Source organism: Lemur catta, chromosome 12, assembly GCF_020740605.2.
Source record: "Lemur catta isolate mLemCat1 chromosome 12, mLemCat1.pri, whole genome shotgun sequence".
NCBI classification, from domain to species: Eukaryota; Metazoa; Chordata; class Mammalia; order Primates; family Lemuridae; genus Lemur; species Lemur catta.
This window is the reverse complement of record NC_059139.1, coordinates 180963-201943: the sequence shown is the minus strand read 5'-3', so window position 1 is coordinate 201943 and position 20981 is coordinate 180963. Positions and strand designations below refer to the sequence as shown.

General features: G+C 60.2%; 1 protein-coding gene across 1 annotated transcript; it reads left to right on the top strand.

Moving 5' to 3' along the window:
- Nucleotides 1-8156: 8156 nt before the first annotated feature.
- Nucleotides 8157-9145, top strand: LOC123648198 (receptor-transporting protein 5-like). Its single transcript, XM_045565896.1, has one exon. The coding sequence runs from the start codon at nucleotides 8259-8261 to the stop codon at nucleotides 8961-8963; it is 705 nt and encodes a 234-aa protein (XP_045421852.1). The 5' UTR covers nucleotides 8157-8258; the 3' UTR covers nucleotides 8964-9145.
- The last annotated feature ends 11836 nt before the right edge of the window (nucleotides 9146-20981 follow it).

Sequence of the window (20981 nt, the reverse complement as noted above, 5' to 3'; positions counted from 1 at the left end):
CCCTGGTCTGTAAAACATTCCCTCAATGGATTCAGGGACCCTGGGATATCCCACAGATGAGCCCTGGTTTGCAGAACAGTCCCCCCTGGGATTTAGGGAACCTGGAACAGCCCACAGATGAGCCCTGGTCTGTAGGCCATTTGCCCCTGCGATTTAGGCACCCTGGGACAGCACACACTGGAGGCCTGCTCTCTAGGCCAGTCCACCCCAGGTATTTATGTTACCTGGTACAGGCCAGAGATGAGCCCTGGTCTATAGGACAGTCCCTTCTAGGGACTTAGGGAACCTGGGACAGCCCACAGATGAGCCCTGGTCTGTAGGCCAGTCCCGGGAGGGATTTAAGGGACATGGGACATCCCGCAGTTGAGCCCTTGTCTGTACGCCTGTACCCCAAGGATTAAGGGAACCTGGGACATCCCAACAGATGAGCCCTGGTCTGTAGACCAGTCTCCCCTGCGATTCAGGGAACCTGGGATATCCCACATATCAGCCGTGGTCTATAGACAGTCCCCCCAGGGATTTAGGGAACCTGGGACAGCCCACAGATAAGCCGTCTCTATGCCAGTCCCCTTTGGGATGTAGGGAACCTCGGACATCCCACAGATAGACCCTTGTTAGTAGCCAGTCTCCCCCTGAGATTTAGGGAACCTGGGACAACCCACAGCTGAGCACTGGTCTGTAGACAGTCCCACAGTGATTTCAGCAACCTGGGACACCGCACATATGAGCCCTGGTCTGTAGACCAGTCACCCCTGGAACTTAGGGAACTTGTTACAGGCCACAGAGAAGCCCTGGTCTATATACAGTCCCCCCAGTGATTTAGGGAACCTGGGACATCCCACAAATCAACCCTGGTCTATAGACAGTTTCCCCAGGGATTTAGGGAACCTGGGACAGCCCACAGATGAGCCCTGGTCTGTAGGCCCATCCCCCTTGGGATATGGATAATCTGGGACATCCCACAGATGAGCCCTGGTCTGTAGGCCAGTCCCTCCAGGATTTTGGGAACCTGGGACATCCCACAGATGAGCTCTGGTCTGTAGGCCAGTCCTGCAAGGGATTTAAGGAGCCTGGCACATACCACAGATGAGCCCTGGGCTGTAGGCCACTCCCCTCCCCCTTGGATTTAGGGACCTGGTAGAGCCCACAGATGATCCCTGGTGTGTATGCCAGTTCCTCCTAGGGATTTAGGGTGATGGGACATCCCACAGATGAGCTGTGGTCTGTAGGCCAGACCCCCAGGGATTCTGGGAACCTGGGACAGCCCACAGATGAGCCCTGGTCTGCAGACAGTCCCACAGTGATATCAGCAACCTTGGTTACCTTAAAGATGAGCCCCGGTCTGTAGACCAGTCACCCCCAGGGATTTAGAGAGCCTCGGGAATCACACAGATCAGCCCTGGTGAGTAAGCCAGTCCTCCAGGGATTTAGGGAACCTGGGACATCCCACAGATGAGCCCTTGTGTGTATGCCAGTCTCCCGAGGGATTTAAGGGACATAGGACATCGTGCAGTTGAGCCCTGGTCTGTAGGCCGGTACCCCAGGGATTCAGGGAACCTGGGACATCCCAATAGATGAGCCCTGGTCTGTAGACCAGTCTCCCCTGGGGTTTACGGAACCTGGGATTCCCACAAAGCAAGCCTGGTCTATAGACAATCCCTCCAGGGATTCAGGGAACCTGGGATATCCCACAGATAGGCCCTGGTCTGTAGGCCAGACACCCCCCCTGGGATTTAGGGAACCTGGGACAGCCCACAGATGAGCCCTGGTCTGTAGATAGTCCCACAGTGATTTCAGCAACCTGGGACACCCGACAGATAAGCTTTGGTGTGTAGACAAGTCACCCCCAAGGATTTAGGGAACCTGGGACATCCCACAGAGGAGCCCTGGTTGTAAGCATGGCCCCCAGGGATTTCGGGAACCTGGAATAGCTGTAGTCTGTAGGATAGTTCCCTAAGAGTTTTAGGGAACCTGGGACATCGCTGAGGTGAGTCCTGGTCTGTAGCCCAGTCTTCCCCAGGGATTTAGGGCACTGGGCCAGCCCACAGATGAACCCTGGTGTGTAAATCAGTCCTCAAGGGGTTTGCGCAAGCTGGGACAGGCCACACCTGAGCCCTGGCCTTGTAGGCTTGTCCCCCCTTGAATTTAGGCAACCTGGGACAGCCCACAAATGACCCTGGTCTGTAGGCCTGTCCCCCCCAGTGATTTAGGGAACCTGGGACACCCCACAGAGGATCCCTGGTTGTAGGCCAGGCCCCCAGCAATTTTGGGAACGTGCCACTGCCCAGAGATGAGCTCTGGTCTGTAGACCAGTCCCTTCCAGGGACTTAGGGAGCCTCGGACAGCGCACAGATGAACCCTGCTTTGTAGCCCTGTGCCCCCCATCCCCCAGGATTAAAGAAACGGGACAGCCATCAGATGAGGCCTGGTCTGTGTGCCAGTCCCCCCAAGATTTAGGGAACCTCGGACGGTGTACAGATGAGCCCTGTTCTATTGGCCAGGCCCCCCTGGGATTTAGGGAACCTGGTACATCCCACACGTGAGCCCTGGTCTGGAGGCCTGTGCCCCCCCCTAGGGATTTAGGGAATCTGGGACATCCCAACAGTTGAGCCCTGGTCTGTAGACCAGACCGCAAGGGATTTAGGGAACCTGACACAGCCCATGGATGAGCCCTGCTCTGTAGGCCAGTCCCCACCCCTGGGATTTAGAGAACGTTGGACAGCCAACAGATGAGCCTTGGTGGGGCTGCTATGTCCTGCGTGATTAGTGGGGACCCGTTCCCTGCATGAGGGCAGATGGGGCTAACGCATCCCACCCACTGTTAGAAGAGGCGGGGACGCAACGCCCTGCTTGAGAGGAGGTGGGGCCTCTTGCCCCCGGCGAGAAGAGGTTTAGCGAATGCACACTCAACACTGTTAGAGCCTGCGGGGCTGCTGAATCCTGCATGGGGTGAGGTGTGATAGCCACGCCCTATGGGGGAGGAGCCGGGGCTCCTGAGCCATGCCTGGGAGGAATTGGGGCCCCTCCATGCCCGACAGAAGAGTAGGTGGTTCCCTGTACCCTGCATGAGGATGTGGGGACCGGAATCATGTGTGAGAAGAGGGGAGCCATGTGCCCTGCATCAGAGGAGGCACGGCACCTGTGAACTGGTTAATATGAGGCGGCCCTCCCTGCCCTGCGTGAGAGGAGGAGGGGTTGCTGTGTCTGGCGTGAGGAGAGGAGGGGCCAATGTGCCTTCCCCCACAGAAGAGGAGGGGCCCGTGCCATGCATCGGAGGAGGCCATGGCGCCATGCCCTGCGTGACACGAGGAGGAGTTCTGTTCCCTGCTTGACAGGACGCGGGGCACCTGCGCTGTGCTTGACAGGAGGCAGCTCTTGGTGCCCTGCGTGAGAGGAGGTGGGGTGGTTGTGCCCTGCGTGAGAGGAGGTGGGGTGGTTGTGCCCTGCGTGAGAGGAGGAGGGGCCAAGGCGCTTCCCCTACAGAAGAGGAGGGGCCCTGAGCCCTGCATCGGAGGACAGCAGGGTCTCTTCCCTGTGTGAGAGGAGAAGATGCACCTGCTGTGCCCTGCGTGGGAGGTGGGGCAAACGCGTCCCACCCACTGTTAGGAAGGGCGGGGTCACAACGCCTTGCTTGAGAGGCGCCGGGCCCCTTGTCCAGAGTGAGAGGAAGTTTGGCCAATGCACCCCCCGCTCCCCACCGTTAGAGCAGGCGGGGTTGTGCTCCGCATGAGGGGAGGTATGGGATGGCCACGTCCTATTGGGAAGGAGCCAGGACTCCTAAGCCCATCCTGGGAGGTAGTGGGGACCTATGCCCCATGGAAGAGGAGGTGGGGGCCCAAATTCACCCTGAGAGTAGGTGGGCTTGCCGTGCCCTCCGTGAGAGGAGGCGGGACTAACGCATCCCACCCACTATTGGAGGAGGCGGGGCCCCTTGCCCAGAGTGAGAAGAGGTTTAGCCCATGCACCCCCTGCTGCTAGAGCAGGCGGAGCTACCACACTATGCATGTGCGCAGGGGGGGTGGCACATCATATAGGGCAGCACTCTGGACCCCTGAGCAAATCCTGGGTGGAGGTGGCCTCATGTCCTGCAGAAGAGGAGGTTGGGCCCCCGTACCCTATAAGAGCAGTTGGGGGCCTGAATCCAGTGTGAGAGCAGGTGTGGTTGCTGTGCCCAGCGTTAGAGGGGGAGGGGCCATTGCATTCCACCCACTGTTAGAGGAGGTGGGGCCACAAGGCCGTGTTTGAGAGGAGACAGGGCCCCTTGCCCAGAGTGAGAGATTTAGCCAATGCACCACCCTCCGTTAGAGAAGGCGGGGCTACCGCAACCTGCATGCAGGCAGGTGAGATGACCACGCCCTATGGGAGAGGAGCAAGGACTCCTGAGCGAATCCTGGGAGGAACCGGGGCCCCCATGCCCCAGGGAAGAGGAAGTGCGGGCCCGTACCATACATGACAGGAGGTGGGGGCCCGAATCCAGCCTGAGAGCAGGTGGGGCTGCCGTGCCCTGCATGAGAGGAGGTGGGGCCCCTTGCCCAGAGAGAAAGGAGACTTAGTCAATGCATCCTCCCCACGGTAAGAGCAGGTGGGAGTGCCGGTCCCTGTTGAGAGGAAGTGGGATGGCCACGCCCTGTGGGGGAGGAGCTGGGACTCCTGAGCAATTCCGGGACGATGTCTGGCCTCCATGCTCTGCGGAAGAGGAGGTGGCACCCTGTACCCCACAAGAGAGGAGGTTGGGGCCCATATCCAGGTGAGAGCAGGTGTGGCTGATCTGCCCTGCATGAGAGAGGGGGTCATTGGGTCCCACCCAGTGTTAGAGGAGTTGGGGCCGCTTGCCTAGAGGGACAGGAGGTTTAACCAAGGCAATCCCACACCCTTAGATCGGGCGGGGGTGCTGCGCTCTGCATGCGGGGAGGTAGGATGGCCAAGCCCTATGGGGGACTCGCAGGGACTCCTGAAACAGTCCTGAGAGGAACTAGGGCCCCCATGCCCCCAATGAGAATAAGCTTGGCGCCGTACCCTATATGAGAGGACGTAGCACCCAGAATCCAGCGGTCACGTGGAGCTCACGAGATAGTCCTAACCGCAACCCTAACCCTAGGTCTTGCGCTAACCCTAAACATAACCCTATCCACGTGATCGTCACGTGATTCCCACATTATTCCCACATGACCCTTTATACCCACCTCATCGTGACGTGCTTCCTAGGTGAGCGTCACGTGATTCCCACGTGATGCCACGTGATCACCACGCGATACCAGCGTGATCATCAGGTGATTCCCACGTGATCCTCACGTGATCTCCGCATGTCCAGGATGCGATTATCACGTGCCGCCCCATGACAAGGACGTGAATACGATCAGCCTTAGGGGTTGGGGTAGGGTTAGGGCTAGGGTTAGGGTAAGAGCTCGTGCTAGGGTTAGGGTTGGCGTTAGGTTTAGAGCAAATGCTAGGGTTAACGTTAGGGTGAGGATTAGGGCTAGGTTTAGGGTTACGGCCACGGTTAGGTTAAGGACTGTCACGTGACCGCCACGTGAGCCCCGCGTGTGCAGGACTCCATTATCACGTGACCACCCCATGACCAGGACGTGATTACGGTTAGCGTTAGGGGTTCGGGTAGGGTTAGGGTTAGGGCAAGTGGTAGGGTTAAAGTTAGTGTGAGGATTAGGGCTAGGTTTAGGGTTGCGGCCACGGTTAGGTTAAGCACTGTCACGTGACTGTCACGTGACTCCCACATGATGCCCACGTGATTGTCGCATGATTCCCATGTGATTGCCACGTGTCCAGTACTCCATTATCACGTGACTGCCCCTTGACCAGGACGTGATTACGGTTAGCCTTAGGGGTCGGGGTAGGGTTAGGGCAAGGGCTAGGGTTAAAGTTAGGGTGAGGATTAAGGCTAGGTTTAGGGTTATGGCTACGGTTAGGTTAAGGACTATCACGTGACTGTCACGTGACTATCAGATGACCGCCACGTGACTGCCACGTGATAGTCACGTCATTCCTGCGTGATCACCACGTTATTCCCGCAGGATACCCATGCGATCATCACGTGATTGCCACGTGATTCCCACGTGATCGCCATGTGATGTGTACGGGATCATCACGTGATTCCCACGTGATTGTCACGTGATACTGCGTGATCATCACGTGATACCCACTTGATCGCAATGTGATACCACCGTGATTCTCAAGTGCTACCAGCTGGATCGTCACGTGATCCCCGCGTGACCAGGACGCGTTTATCAAGTCACCACCCTGGGACCAGGACGTGATTAGGGTTAGCGTTAGTGTTAGAGGTATGGTTAGGGCTAGAATTAAGGTTAGGGCTCTTGCTCGGGTTAGGGCAAGGGCTAGGGTTAGGGTTAGGGGTATGGCTAAGGTTAGGTTAAGGACTATCACATGACTGCCACGTGACTCTCACGTAACTACCCACATGACTACCGCGTGCTCATCACGTGATTGTCACGTGCTCATCACGTGGTCGTCACGTGATACCCGCGTGGTCGTCACGTGATACTCATGTGATCGTCATGTGATTCCCACATGACCCCCCACTTGATACCTACGTAATCATCACATGATCGCCACGTGATACCCACGTGATCGCCCCGTGATACCCACGTGATCATCAAGTGGTTGCCACGTGATTCTCAGGTGATCATCACATGATCCCTGCGTGTCCAGGACGTGATTATCACATGACCACCCGAGACCAGGACGTGATTACGGTTAGCGTTAGGGGTAGGGGTAGGGTTAGGGTTAGGGCAAGGGCTAGGGTTAGCGTTAGGTTAGAGCAAGGGCCAAGGTTAGTGTTGGGATTAGGACTAGGGGTAGGGTTAGGGTTATGGCTAAGGTTAGGTTAAGGAGTCTCACGTGACCACCACTTCCTATCACGTGACCCCACGTGATCGTCCTGTGATACGCACGTGTCCAGGAGGCGAATATCACGTGACCGTCCCGTGACCAGGACGTGATTACATTTACCATCAGTGTGGCTGAGTCCTGAATGGTCAGTGCACCTGAGTCTGATTTGTGAGTGCAGTTGTGTTCTGATTGGTCAGTGCGGCTGAGTCCTGATTGGTCAGTGTGGCTGAATCTGATTGGTTACCGCAGCTGAGTGCTTTTTGGTAACTGCCACTGAGTCCTGATTGGCCACTGTGGCTGTGTCTGATTGGTCAGTGAAGGTGAGTCTGATGGGTCAATTCGGCTGACTCTGATTGTTCAGAGTGTTTGAGTCCTGATTGGTCAATGCAGCTGAGTCTGATTGGTCAGTGCAGCTGAGTCCTGATTGGTCAATGCAGCTGACTCTGATTGGTCAGTGCAGTTGAGTCCTGAGTGGTTAATGTGGCTGAGTCTGATTGGTCAGTGCAGTTGAGTCCTGATTGGTCAGTGAGGCTGAGTTCTGATTGGTCAGTGCAGCTGAGTCCTGACAGCTCAATACAGGTGAGTCTGATTGGTCAGTGCAGCTGAGTCCTGATTGGTCAGTGCAGTTGTGTCCTGATTGGTCAGTATGGCTGAGTTCTGATTGGTCAGTGCAGCTGAGTCCTGATTGGTCAGTGCAGTTGTTTCCTCATTGGTCAGTGCGGCTGAGTTCTGATTGGTCAGTGCAGCCAAGTCAGGATTGGTCAATATGGCTGAATTCTGCTTGGTCAGTGCAGCTGAGTCCTGATTGGTCAGTGGAGTTGTGTCCTGACTGGTCAGTGCTCTGAGTTCTGACTGGTGAGTGCAGCTGAATCTTGATTGGTCAGTGCAGCTGAGTCCTGACTGCTCAATACAGGTGAGTCTGATTGGTCAGTGCAGCTGAGTTCTGATTGGTCAGTGCAGTTGTGTCCTGATTGGTCAATACGGCTGAGTCCTGATTGGTCAGTGTAGCTGAGTCCTGATTGGTCAATACGGCTGATTCTGATTGGTCAGTGCAGCTGAGTCTGATTGGACAGTGCAGGTGTGTTCTGTTTGGTCAGTGCAGCTGAGTCCTGATTGGTCAATACGGCTCAGTCTGATTGGTCAGTGCTGCTGAGTCCTGACTGGTCAATGAGGCTGAGTCTGATTGGTCAATTCAGCTGTGTGTGATTGGTCAGTGTGGTTGAGTCCTGATTGGTCAGTACAGCTGAGTCTGATTGGTCAGTGCGGCTTAGTTCTGATTGCTCAGTGCAGCTGAGTCCTGATTGGTCAATGCGGCTGAGTCTGATTGGTCAGTGCAGGTGAGTCCTGATTGGTCAGTGTGGCTGAGTCTCCCGGAGAACGCTGTGGTCACACCCATGACCAGTGGGGAGCACTTGGTCACATTCCCCTTCACCTTTACTAAGGACGCAGATGCCTTTGCGGGTATTTCCCAAAGCAAGGGGAAGGAGGGTGGCCACCAGGGCTTCGTCACTGCTGGTCATGACCCCTGTCCAGAGACCAACGCCAGGGGCCTCACTTCCAAGGATAAGGGCTCCCTGGCCACCTCGTCCTTCCCTGATGACATCAGAGGCAGAGATTCTTTCATTGACGTCACCGAAGGCAGAGAGAAGGAAGATGGCAGCCAGGGCCCTGCGGGCCACGAGTCCCGCCCGCCAGCCAGCGCCCACGGCCGCGTCTGCGTCAGCGGGGACTCCGTCACCAACCCCTTCTCAGTCCTGGACGTAATTCGCAAGGGCCCCGACAACATCGCCCACGGCCCCCAAAACGATGGCTTGGTCACCCATGGCTATTACAGGAAGAGACGGCTGAGGTCCAGGCTTGGCAAGTTCAGCTGTGGTGGCCGCAGAGAAGCAGACCTCGGCTCCGGCCGCGCCTGCCGAAGGCCACATGCCGAGCCCTATGAAGACGTGTGGATCTGGGTTTCCCTGACCCTCTGCATCTTCTGGCTGCTGTGCATGTGCAGACTGAACCCCGGCATCTTCCCCCAGCAGGTGTGTCACCTCCAGCTGCGGCCTGCCCTCTGCCCCCAAGCAGGTGCCACTGAGCAAAGCCACCTCTGAGCGCCCCCACCCCTACAGGAAGCCCCAGCCCCAGCCCCCTCCTCCCACCTCTTGCCTTATGGTGGTTTTGTGGGTGTCTGTTGTGATTGTTCTTTGAGCTGCACGTGTGTGTTCCGAGAGCTTTTCTGTGTGTGTGTGTTTAACCCCAATAAAACAGAACCAGGTGGTAGCTCTCCATCTAAGAGGACTGCAGCCACCGCCTGAGCTGGGAGGAGCGTCATGGTCTCATCCTCCCCGTCTCTGGCACATCTTCCCCTCAGTCCCTGCAGGGAGGACGCGCCACGCCCCCCCCCCATGGCTCAGCACTTCTTCCCCCCAAGAGAGCTTCCGCTTCGGAGTCCTGAATTGCTGGTCACGTGTGTGTCCTGTGACGGGACAGTACGCTCTGGCTGGCAGGTGCAAGCTAACATCCTTTCTGTGTTGACCCATGGGGTTATCCGGGATAGGCCACCTGCCCCACTCTGGGAATGATTAATGTCCCGAGCCGAGATGTGGTGGGTAAGCCTTTCCCTGCTCCCTCCAGCTTTCTGAGAAAGAGCCACAGGAGGGCCCAGAGACATCTGGGTTTCAGAAATGCCACACAGTGCAGAGGACACATTTATAAGAGCCCAGTTTCCATCTCCAAGGAGCAGGGAGCTGTGAGGAAGCATACTGTCCAAGCCAGGCAGGGACCTGACCAGAGTCACAGCCGTGTCCTGCGACACTGTCCCTTCTCTCCGGGGGCAGGGCCTGCCCCAAGGCTCAGACGCCGGGTCCGAGATGTGGGTGACCCTGAGGTCTGCTGAGGGACTTGGGAAGCCTCGCTCTGCAGAGGGAAACCTTCATCCTTTGTCGAGAGAAGAGAAGATTCTACCTGTTGGGCTGGCCTGAACCGCACAGGTGTGTGTGCTGAGTCATAGCGGGGAGGGGGCTGCTGCTGCCGTTGCGGGGTTGGCTCAGATGGAGACGCCGTGCCAGCCCGACGGGGCCCACCCTGCTTACGGGGCACTGGGGGAGACACCGGGTTGCATCCCTCACCGGGCGTGCACTGGGCAGACAGGCTGGAGACGGTCCCCAGGAAGGAGCCTACGTCCCTGCCCTCTCACCAGCCAGTGCAGTGTGGCAGCAGCTGCCCTCATCCTGGGGTAGGTTTGGGAATCTGCCCTGAGCCACGGACCTAGCGGGGTGGGGGCTGGGCAGACAGCAGCGCACCCGTCTGCACCCGGCCAAGCGCTGGGGTGGGGCCTGGCGCGCGTTGGGCCTGGGAGGAGCACCTGGTGCCCGGCAGGGGCCACCACACCCACCTCCTCCGCCTTCCACGGCCCGCCAGGCCACAGGGCCACCTGAAGCCTTAAACGCGGAGGAGGGAAAGGCCCCGCCTCCCACTTTCCGGCGCTGCCTGGGCTTTCCCAGGTGGGCCCGGCGCCCCCAGCTGCATGGCCGGCTCTGGGACCCTCTGCCCGCGGCCCGGGGCGGGGCAGCCTTGGCAGGAGCTCCCGAGACCCCGCACCCCTTCCAGGGGGCCGTGGGGCCCAGCGCACCCCCGGCCCTGGCAGGGAAACGCCGCGGGGCTAAAGGATCCACTCCCGATGAGCCCTCAGGCCATCTCCCCATGTTTCGCCCGAGGCCCGACCTCCTGGGCCCGCCTCCCGCCCCATCCTCCACCTGCGCGTCCACCCCCCACCCCTCCCATCCCCCACCTGCGCCGCCACACGCCAGACCCCGGCCTCCCTGGCGCCCCCTTCCCCGCCCCTCTCCGTCCTCTCCCCGTCCCGGTCCTCGCGCCCCGCCCCGCCCTCGCCCGCTGTCCGGCTGCGCCCCCGTGTGGCCGCGGGGGGACGAGCGGAGCCGCGGCGCGGGGCTGGGGGGTGGGCGCGGACGGGAGGGGCGGGGCCGGGGCGGACAGGGGAGAGGAGTGGGGTCGGGGCCGGGGCACCCCGCGGTCCCGGGCGGGCCGAGCCTGACACTCCCCGCGAGCAGCATCGTGACGGTCGTTGTAATGAGTCGCTGAACGTGGCTGGCGGAAACAGATCGTGCAGCGCGTGCTCGTGGTCCGCGCGGGGACAGCGCTAACACGCACTAGCTATTCTGGTCGTCCTCGTGGGGAAACTGAGACACACAAACCGGTGAAAAGGCCAAAGCGGGCCTGGGACTCAAACCCTGGACAGCACAAACCAGAGCTGTGCCCGAGCCCTCACCCAGCCCTCGCCTGACCCTCGTCTGGCCTGAATGTCAGCTTAGACCCACCTAAATGTGACACAGCAGTAACTACTCTTGACGACTGAACTGACAGACGCTTTGAATGTCAAAGTCTCAGGCAAGAGTAAAGGCAGACACGTTTTTAAATGCAATCACTATTAGTTTAGCCAACGTCGAGGGGACTCAAAGTGGTGAGCAAGTTCCTGATTTTAGGTAAATTTCCTAGTGACGGGGGCTCGGCCTGCTCAGGGTCAGCCAAGTCCACCCAGAGCTTGAGACTGAGCCCGGGCTCTGGGTGGCTTGCACGGGTCTGGCGAGAGCTTCGATCACAGCTTCTGTCGCTGCTGGGGACAAGAGCCAGTGCAGCCCTAAATGCCCACGTGTGTGCCCGTTGCAGGGCCGGAGTCAGGGCCAGGTTGGTACCCCTGTACCCTGGGGATGGGATCCGTGCTGGCCCTGCGGTCCTTCAGGTGGGGAGGCAGGCACTGGCCTGGGACAGTGCCCTCCCCTCCCGGGAACATGCAGCCCTCCCTGGTTGGCAGAGGCTGCTCCATCTGCAGCGTTCGGTGAGGCGACAGAGGCCAAATGAGTCCTTGCGGGGAGCGGGGTGGGCAGAGCTTTGGCCTGATCCCTGCCCCAGGCTGGCTGGAGGTCCCTTGCCTAAAAGAACTGAGGGTCACACCCCCTGGGCCAGAGGCCTGGCTGCAGAGGAGGTGCAGGGATTTCCTTCCCCGGGCTGCTTGGGGCCCGGAGACTTTGCACCTCCGTGCAGGAGACCAACAGGGGCTGGGACTCGGGCGCTCCCAGCCTGCTTCCCTGGTCTTGGAGCAGTGTCTCCATCTGGTATGGCAACTGTCCCAGTTTGCCCGGGACCTTTGGTGCTAAACTGGGGGCTTTCCCCTTTTCCCCCAAGTTCTGCAACACGCTTAGAAGCAGCTACTTACTCGCCTCCCACACTTGACTACAGATGTACCTGTAGGTGACAATTTCAGTATTTTGCCACTATTTGCCAGTCCTGTGGGCAAGGAGCACCCGGGACCTCGGGAAGCAGGGTGTGAATGCCCTGCAGGTCGGAGCAGAGAACCTATTCCAGACAGCCAGACATGATTCAGAGAGCCTGTGCCTGGGGTCCTGCCCCAGGACCGGCCCTGGGTCTGTCCAGGGTCAGTCAGGGAGCGCAGCGAGGGCTGTGGATGTGGGGTTGGCACAGGACTTCCGCCCACAGGGCGGGGCAACTGCAGCCTTTACAGGAGGCTGGGGTCGGTGGGGTCACCGTGTACTAACCAGGCCTGATCCTGCTTAGCGTCCGAGATCAGCCAAGACCGGGCGCAATCAGGGTGGTAGCGCCGTAGACAAGGAAGAAAAGGTGGTGCAGAGCTGGGGAGAGTGAGGGCACCCTGGGGCCCACATCTGAGAACAAAAGGACGTCACCGCTCTTCTGCCCGAGGTGGCCTTGGTGGGGGCAAGTGGAAAATGACTTTTTCACGCCCAGTTCTAACCCAAGCTGGTTTCCAGACCCAGAGCCCACCCAGGGAAGGGGGACCAGGGTCCCGCAGCAGTTTCTGCAAGGAGAGCGCGGGATGACTGGCAGACCCGGCCCCTGGATCACCTGCGGACCCCCGTGGGCCCTGGGCGAGTCTCTCTGCAGGAGAGCGGTGGGAGGGGTGCAGCTCTGCTGTGGGGGCTCCTCTCACGGGTAGTTTTTAAAATAGCAAATGGGCCATGAGCACGGGCACCCACGCCGCCTCCCCACGCCTGAAGGACCTGCCACCCCTTCTGGAGGCCCTGGCAGCCTCCTGGTGGGGGTGACACATTCTTAATAATGTATCGGGGTGTTGACAGCCTGCTCTCTGGTCCCCCAAGTAAAAGGAGTTTGGAAATAAGATGCCTTCCCCCGATTGTCAGACCCTGTCACCCTGGACACTTATGGCAGACCGTGTCCTGCAGTCCCAGGAGTCCCCAGCATGTGCTCTGTGACATTGGAAGGATGACTCGCCTGATCACCTCTGGCGTCATGTGTCTGCTCCTTTCCTGTGCAGCCTCGGTGACATAGGAACGAAGGTCAGGGTATGGCAGGACCCTCCCGAGGCGTCCCCAGGGCCCGCCTGGTTGCCGACGCCTCAGCCAGGTGCGCAGAGGCCACCCTGGCCGGCGGCACTGCGGGTCCCTTCCCCTCCCGGGGGGCAGGGGGGCGCCCTCCACACCATGATGGGGGTCCGGGCAGACGGGAGCGAGGGCTGGACAGAGCACCTGGACAGTGCAGCTGAGTCCTGATTGGTCAGTGCAGTTGTGTCCTGATTAGTCAGAGCGGCTGAGTTCTGATTGGTCAGTGCAGCTGAGTCCTGATTGGTTAGTGCAGTTGTGTCCTGATTGGTCAGTGTGACTGAATTCTGATTGGTCAGTGCAGCTGAGTCCTGATTGGTCAGTGAGGCTGAGTCCTGATTGGTCAGTGCAGGGGAGTCCTGATTGGTCAGTGAGGCTGAGTTCTGATTGGCCAGTGCAGCTGAGTCCTGATTGGTTAGTGCAGTTCTGTCCTGATTGGTCAGTGCGGCTGAGTTCTGATTGGTCAGTGCAGGTGAGTACTGATTGGTCAGTGCTGCTGAGTCCTGATTGGCCAGTGCAGCTGATTCCTGATTGGTCAGTGCAGTTGTGTCCTGATTGGTCAGTGTGACTGAATTCTGATTGGTCAGTGCAGCTGAGTCCTGATTGGTTAGTAAGGCTGAGTTCTGATTGGTCAGTGGAGGTGAGTCCTGATTGGTCAGTGCTGCTGCGTCCTGATTGGACAATACGGTTGAATCCGATTGGTCAGTGCACCTGAGTCCTGATTGGTCAGTGCCGTTGTGTCCTGATTGGTCAGTGAGGCTGAGTTCTGATTGGTCAGTGCAGCTGAGTCCTGATTGGTTAGTAATGCTGAGTTCTGATTGGTCCGTGAAGTTGTGTCCTGATTGGTCAGTAAGGCTGAGTTCTGATTGGTCAGTGCTGCTGCGTTCTGATTGGTTAGTGCACTTGTGTCCTGATTGGTCAGTGTGACTGAATTCTGATTGGTCAGTGCAGCTGAGTCCTGATTGGTCAGTAAGGCTGAGTTCTGATTGGTCAGTGGAGGCGAGTCCTGATTGGTCAGTGCTGCTGCGTCCTGATTGGTCAATACGGTTGAATCTCATTGGTCAGTGCAGCTGAGTCCTGATTGGTCAGTGCAGTTGTGTCCTGATTGGTCAGTGTGACTGAATTCTGATTGGTCAGTGCAGCTGAGTCCTGATTGGTCAGTAAGGCTGAGTTCTGATTGGTCAGTGGAGGTGAGTCCTGATTGGTCAGTAAGGCTCAGTTCTGATTGGTCAGTGCTGCTGCGTCCTGATTGGTCAATACGGTTGAGTCTGATTGGTCAGTGCAGCTGAGTCCTGATTGGTCAGTGCAGCTGTGTCCTGATTGGTCAGTGAGGCTGAGTTCTGATTGGTCAGTGCAGGGGAGTCCTGATTGGTCAGTGTGGCTGAGTTCTGATTGGTCAGTGCGGCTGCGTCCTGATTGGTCAACACGGTTGAGTCTGATTGGTCAGTGCAGCTGAGTCCTGATTGGTCCGTGGGGTTGTGTCCTCATTGGTCAGTGCGGCTGAGTTCTGATTGGTCAGTGCAGCTGGGGAAAGATACTGTCCCAGCCAGGCAGGGACCTGACCAGAGCCACAGCCGTGTCCTGCCACCCTGTCCCTTCTCTCCCGGGGCAGGGCCTGCCCCAAGGCTCAGACCGCGGGCCCGAGGTGTGGGTGACCCTGAGGTCTGCTGAGGGACTTGGGAAGCCTCGCTCTGCAGAGGGAAACCTTCATCCTTTGTCGAGAGAAGAGAAGATTCTACCTGTTGGGCTGGCCTGAACCGCACAGGTGTGTGTGCTGAGTCATAGCGGGGAGGGGGCTGCTGCTGCCGTTGCGGGGTTGGCTCAGATGGAGACGCCGTGCCAGCCCGAAGGGGCCCACCCTGCTTACGGGGCACTGGGGGAGACACCGGGTTGCATCCCTCACCGGGCGTGCACTGGGCAGACAGGCTGGAGACGGTCCCCAGGAAGGAGCCTACGTCCCCGCCCTCTCACCAGCCAGTGCAGTGTGGCAGCAGCTGCCCTCATCCTGGGGTAGGTTTGGGAATCTGCCCTGAGCCACGGACCTAGCGGGGTGGGGGCTGGGCAGACAGCAGCGCACCCGTCTGCACCCGGCCAGGCGCTGGGGTGGGGCCTGGCGCGCGCTGGGCCTGGGAAGAGCACCTGGTGCCCGGCAGGGGCCACCACACCCACCTCCTCCGCCTTCCACGGCCCGCCAGGCCACAGGGCCACCTGAAGCCTTAAACGCGGAGGAGGGAAAGGCCCCGCCTCCCACTTTCCGGCGCTGCCTGGGCTTTCCCAGGTGGGCCCGGCGCCCCCAGCTGCACGGCCGGCTCTGGGACCGGGGCAGCCTTGGCAGGAGCTCCCGAGAGCCCGCACCCCTTCCAGGGGGCCGTGGGGCCCAGCGCACCCCCGGCCCTGGCAGGGAAACGCCGCGGGGCTGAAGGCTCCGCTCCCGGTGAGCCCTCAGGCCTTCTCCCCATGTTTCGCCCGAGGCCCGACCTCCTGGGCCCGCCTCCCGCCCCATCCTCCACCTGCGCGTCCACCCCCCACCCCTCCCATCTCCCACGTGCGCCGCCACACGCCAGACCCCCGCCTCCCCGGCGCCCCCTTCCCCGCCCCTCTCCGTCCTCTCCCCCTCCCGGTCCTCCCGCCCCGCCCCGCCCTCGCCCGCTGTCCGGCTGCGCCCCCCTGTGGCCGCGGGGGGACGAGCGGAGCCGCGGCGCGGGGCTGGGGGGTGGGCGCGGACAGGGGAGAGGAGTGGGGTCGGGGCCGGGGCACCCCGCGGTCCCGGGCGGGCCGAGCCTGACACTCCCCGCGAGCAGCATCGTGACGGTCGTTGTAATGAGTCGCTGAACGTGGCTGGCGGAAACAGATCGTGCAGCGCGTGCTCGTGGTCCGCGCGGGGACAGCGCTAACACGCACTAGCTATTCTGGTCATCCTCGTGGGGAAACTGAGACACACAAACCGGTGAAAAGGCCAAAGCGGGCCTGGGACTCAAACCCTGGACAGCACAAGCCAGAGCTGGGCCTGAGCCCTCACCCAGCCCTCGCCAGACCCTCGTCTGGCCTGAATGTCAGCTTAGACCCACCTAAATGTGACACAGCAGTAACTACTCTTGACGACTGAACTGACAGACGCTTTGAATGTCAAAGTCTCAGGCAAGAGTAAAGGCAGACACGGTTTTAAATGCAATTACTATTAGTTTAGCCAACGTCGAGGGGACTCAAAGTGGTGAGCAAGTTCCTGATTTTAGGTAAATTTCCTAGTGACGGGGGCTCGGCCTGCTCAGGGTCAGCCAAGTCCACCCAGAGCTTGAGACTGAGCCCGGGCTCTGGGTGGCTTGCACGGGTCTGGCGAGAGCTTCGATCACAGCTTCTGTCGCTGCTGGGGACAAGAGCCAGTGCAGCCCTAAAAGCCCACGTGTGTGCCCGTTGCAGGGCCGGAGTCAGGGCCAGGTTGGTACCCCTGTACCCTGGGGATGGGATCCGTGCTGGCCCTGCGGTCCTTCAGGTGGGGAGGCAGGCACTGGCCTGGGACAGTGCCCTCCCCTCCCGGGAACATGCAGCCCTCCCTGGTTGGCAGAGGCTGCTCCATCTGCAGCGTTCGGTGAGGCGACAGAGGCCAAATGAGTCCTTGCGGGGAGCGGGGTGGGCAGAGCTTTGGCCTGATCCCTGCCCCAGGCTGGCTGGAGGTCCCTTGCCTAAAAGAACTGAGGGTCACACCCCCTGGGCCAGAGGCCTGGCTGCAGAGGAGGTGCAGGGATTTCCTTCCCCGGGCTGCTTGGGGCCCGGAGACTTTGCACCTCCGTGCAGGAGACCAACAGGGGCTGGGACTCGGGCGCTCCCAGCCTGCTTCCCTGGTCTTGGAGCAGTGTCTCCATCTGGTATGGCAACTGTCCCAGTTTGCCCGGGACCTTTGGTGCTAAACTGGGGGCTTTCCCCTTTTCCCCCAAGTTCTGCAACACGCTTAGAAGCAGCTACTTACTCGCCTCCCACACTTGACTACAGATGTACCTGTAGGTGACAATTTCAGTATTTTGCCACTATTTGCCAGTCCTGTGGGCAAGGAGCACCCGGGACCTCGGGAAGCAGGGTGTGAATGCCCTGCAGGTCGGAACAGAGAACCTATTCCAGACAGCCAGACATGATTCAGAGAGCCTGTGCCTGGGGTCCTGCCCCAGGACCGGCCCTGGGTCTGTCCAGGGTCAGTCAGGGAGCGCAGCGAGGGCTGTGGATGTGGGGTTGGCACAGGACTTCCGCCCACAGGGCGGGGCAACTGCAGCCTTTACAGGAGGCTGGGGTCGGTGGGGTCACCGTGTACTAACCAGGCCTGATCCTGCTTAGCGTCCGAGATCAGCCAAGACCGGGCGCAATCAGGGTGGTAGCGCCGTAGACAAGGAAGAAAAGGTGGTGCAGAGCTGGGGAGAGTGAGGGCACCCTGGGGCCCACATCTGAGAACAAAAGGACGTCACCGCTCTTCTGCCCGAGGTGGCCTTGGTGGGGGCAAGTGGAAAATGACTTTTTCACGCCCAGTTCTAACCCAAGCTGGTTTCCAGACCCAGAGCCCACCCAGGGAAGGGGGACCAGGGTCCCGCAGCAGTTTCTGCAAGGAGAGCGCGGGATGACTGGCAGACCCGGCCCCTGGATCACCTGCGGACCCCCGTGGGCCCTGGGCGAGTCTCTCTGCAGGAGAGCGGTGGGAGGGGTGCAGCTCTGCTGTGGGGGCTCCTCTCACGGGTAGTTTTTAAAATAGCAAATGGGCCATGAGCACGGGCACCCACGCCGCCTCCCCACGCCTGAAGGACCTGCCACCCCTTCTGGAGGCCCTGGCAGCCTCCTGGTGGGGGTGACACATTCTTAATAATGTATCGGGGTGTTGACAGCCTGCTCTCTGGTCCCCCAAGTAAAAGGAGTTTGGAAATAAGATGCCTTCCCCCGACTGTCAGACCCTGTCACCCTGGACACTTATGGCAGACCGTGTCCTGCAGTCCCAGGAGTCCCCAGCATGTGCTCTGTGACATTGGAAGGATGACTCGCCTGATCACCTCTGGCGTCATGTGTCTGCTCCTTTCCTGTGCAGCCTCGGTGACATAGGAACGAAGGTCAGGGTATGACAGGACCCTCCCGAGGCGTCCCCAGGGCCCGCCCGGGTGCCGATGCCTCAGCCAGGTACGCAGAGGCCACCCTGGCCGGCGGCACTGCGGGTCCCTTTCCCTCCCGGGGGGCAGGGGGGCGCCCTCCACACCATGATGGGGGTCCGGGCAGACGGGAGCGAGGGCTGGACAGAGCACCTGGACAGTGCAGCTGAGTCCTGATTGGTCAGTACAGCTGAGTCCTGATTGGTTAGTGCAGTTGTGTCCTGATTGGTCAGTGTGACTGAATTCTGATTGGTCAGTGCACCTGAGTCCTGATTGGTCAGTGCAGTTGTGTCCTGATTGGTCACTGTGACTGAATTCTGATTGGTCAGTGCACCTGAGTCCTGATTGGTCAGTGCAGTTGTGTCCTGATTGGTCACTGTGACTGAATTCTGATTGGTCAGTGCAGCTGAGTCCTGATTGGTCAGTGCCGTTGTGTCCTGATTGGTCAGTAAGGCTGAGTTCTGATTGGTCAGTGCCGCTGTGTTCTGATTGGTTAGTGCACTTGTGTCCTGATTGGTCAGTGTGACTGAATTCTCATTGGTCAGTGGAGGCGAGTCCTGATTGGTCAGTAAGGCTGAGTTCTGATTGGTCAGTGCTGCTGCGTTCTGATTGGTTAGTGCACTTGTGTCCTGATTGGTCAGTGTGACTGAATTCTGATTGGTCAGTGCAGCTGAGTCCTGATTGGTCAGTAAGGCTGAGTTCTGATTGGTCAGTGGAGGCGAGTCCTGATTGGTCAGTGCTGCTGCGTCCTGATTGGTCAATACGGTCGAATCTCATTGGTCAGTGCAGCTGAGTCCTGATTGGTCAGTGCAGTTGTGTCCTGATTGGTCAGTGTGACTGAATTCTGATTGGTCAGTGCAGCTGAGTCCTCATTGGTCAGTAAGGCTGAGTTCTGATTGGTCAGTGGAGGTGAGTCCTGATTGGTCAGTAGGGCTCAGTTCTGATTGGTCAGTGCTGCTGCGTCCTGATTGGTCAATACGGTTGAGTCTGATTGGTCAGTGCAGCTGAGTCCTGATTGGTCAGTGCAGCTGTGTCCTGATTGGTCAGTGAGGCTGAGTTCTGATTGGTCAGTGTGGCTGAGTTGTGATTGGTCAGTGCGGCTGCGTCCTGATTGGTCAACACGGTTGAGTCTGATTGGTCAGTGCAGCTGAGTCCTGATTGGTCCGTGGGGTTGTGTCCTCATTGGTCAGTGCGGCTGAGTTCTGATTGGTCAGTGCAGCTGGGGAAAGATACTGTCCCAGCCAGGCAGGGACCTGACCAGAGCCACAGCCGTGTCCTGCCACCCTGTCCCTTCTCTCCCGGGGCAGGGCCTGCCCCAAGGCTCAGACCGCGGGCCCGAGGTGTGGGTGACCCTGAGGTCTGCTGAGGGACTTGGGAAGCCTCGCTCTGCAGAGGGAAACCTTCATCCTTTGTCGAGAGAAGAGAAGATTCTACCTGTTGGGCTGGCCTGAACCGCACAGGTGTGTGTGCTGAGTCATAGCGGGGAGGGGGCTGCTGCTGCCGTTGCGGGGTTGGCTCAGATGGAGACGCCGTGCCAGCCCGAAGGGGCCCACCCTGCTTACGGGGCACTGGGGGAGACACCGGGTTGCATCCCTCACTGGGCGTGCACTGGGCAGACAGGCTGGAGACGGTCCCCAGGAAGGAGCCTACGTCCCCGCCCTCTCACCAGCCAGTGCAGTGTGGCAGCAGCTGCCCTCATCCTGGGGTAGGTTTGGGAATCTGCCCTGAGCCACGGACCTAGCGGGGTGGGGGCTGGGCAGACAGCAGCGCACCCATCTGCACCCGGCCAGGCGCTGGGGTGGGGCCTGGCGCGCGCTGGGCCTGGGAGGAGCACCTGGTGCCCGGCAGGGGCCACCACACCCACCTCCTCCGCCTTCCACGGCCCGCCAGGCCACAGGGCCACCTGAAGCCTTAAACGCGGAGGAGGGAAAGGCCCCGCCTCCCACTTTCCGGCGCTGCCTGGGCTTTCCCAGGTGGGCCCGGCGCCCCCAGCTGCACGGCCGGCTCTGGGACCCTCTGCCCGCGGCCCGGGGCGGGGCAGCCTTGGCAGGAGCTCCCGAGAGCCCGCACCCCTTCCAGGGGGCCGTGGGGCCCAGCGCACCCCCGGCCCTGGCAGGGAAACGCCGCGGGGCTGAAGGCTCCGCTCCCGGTGAGCCCTCAGGCCTTCTCCCCATGTTTCGCCCGAGGCCCGACCTCCTGGGCCCGCCTCCCGCCCCATCCTCCACCTGCGCGTCCACCCCCCACCCCTCCCATCCCCCACCTGCGCCGCCACACGCCAGACCCCCGCCTCCCCGGCGCCCCCTTCCCCGCCCCTCTCCGTCCTCTCCCCCTCCCGGTCCTCCCGCCCCGCCCCGCCCTCGCCCGCTGTCCGGCTGCGCCCCCCTGTGGCCGCGGGGGGACGAGCGGAGCCGCGGCGCGGGGCTGGGGGGTGGGCGCGGACAGGGGAGAGGAGTGGGGTCGGGGCCGGGGCACCCCGCGGTCCCGGGCGGGCCGAGCCTGACACTCCCCGCGAGCAGCATCGTGACGGTCGTTGTAATCAGTCGCTGAACGTGGCTGGCGGAAACAGATCGTGCAGCGCGTGCTCGTGGTCCGCGCGGGGACAGCGCTAACACGCACTAGC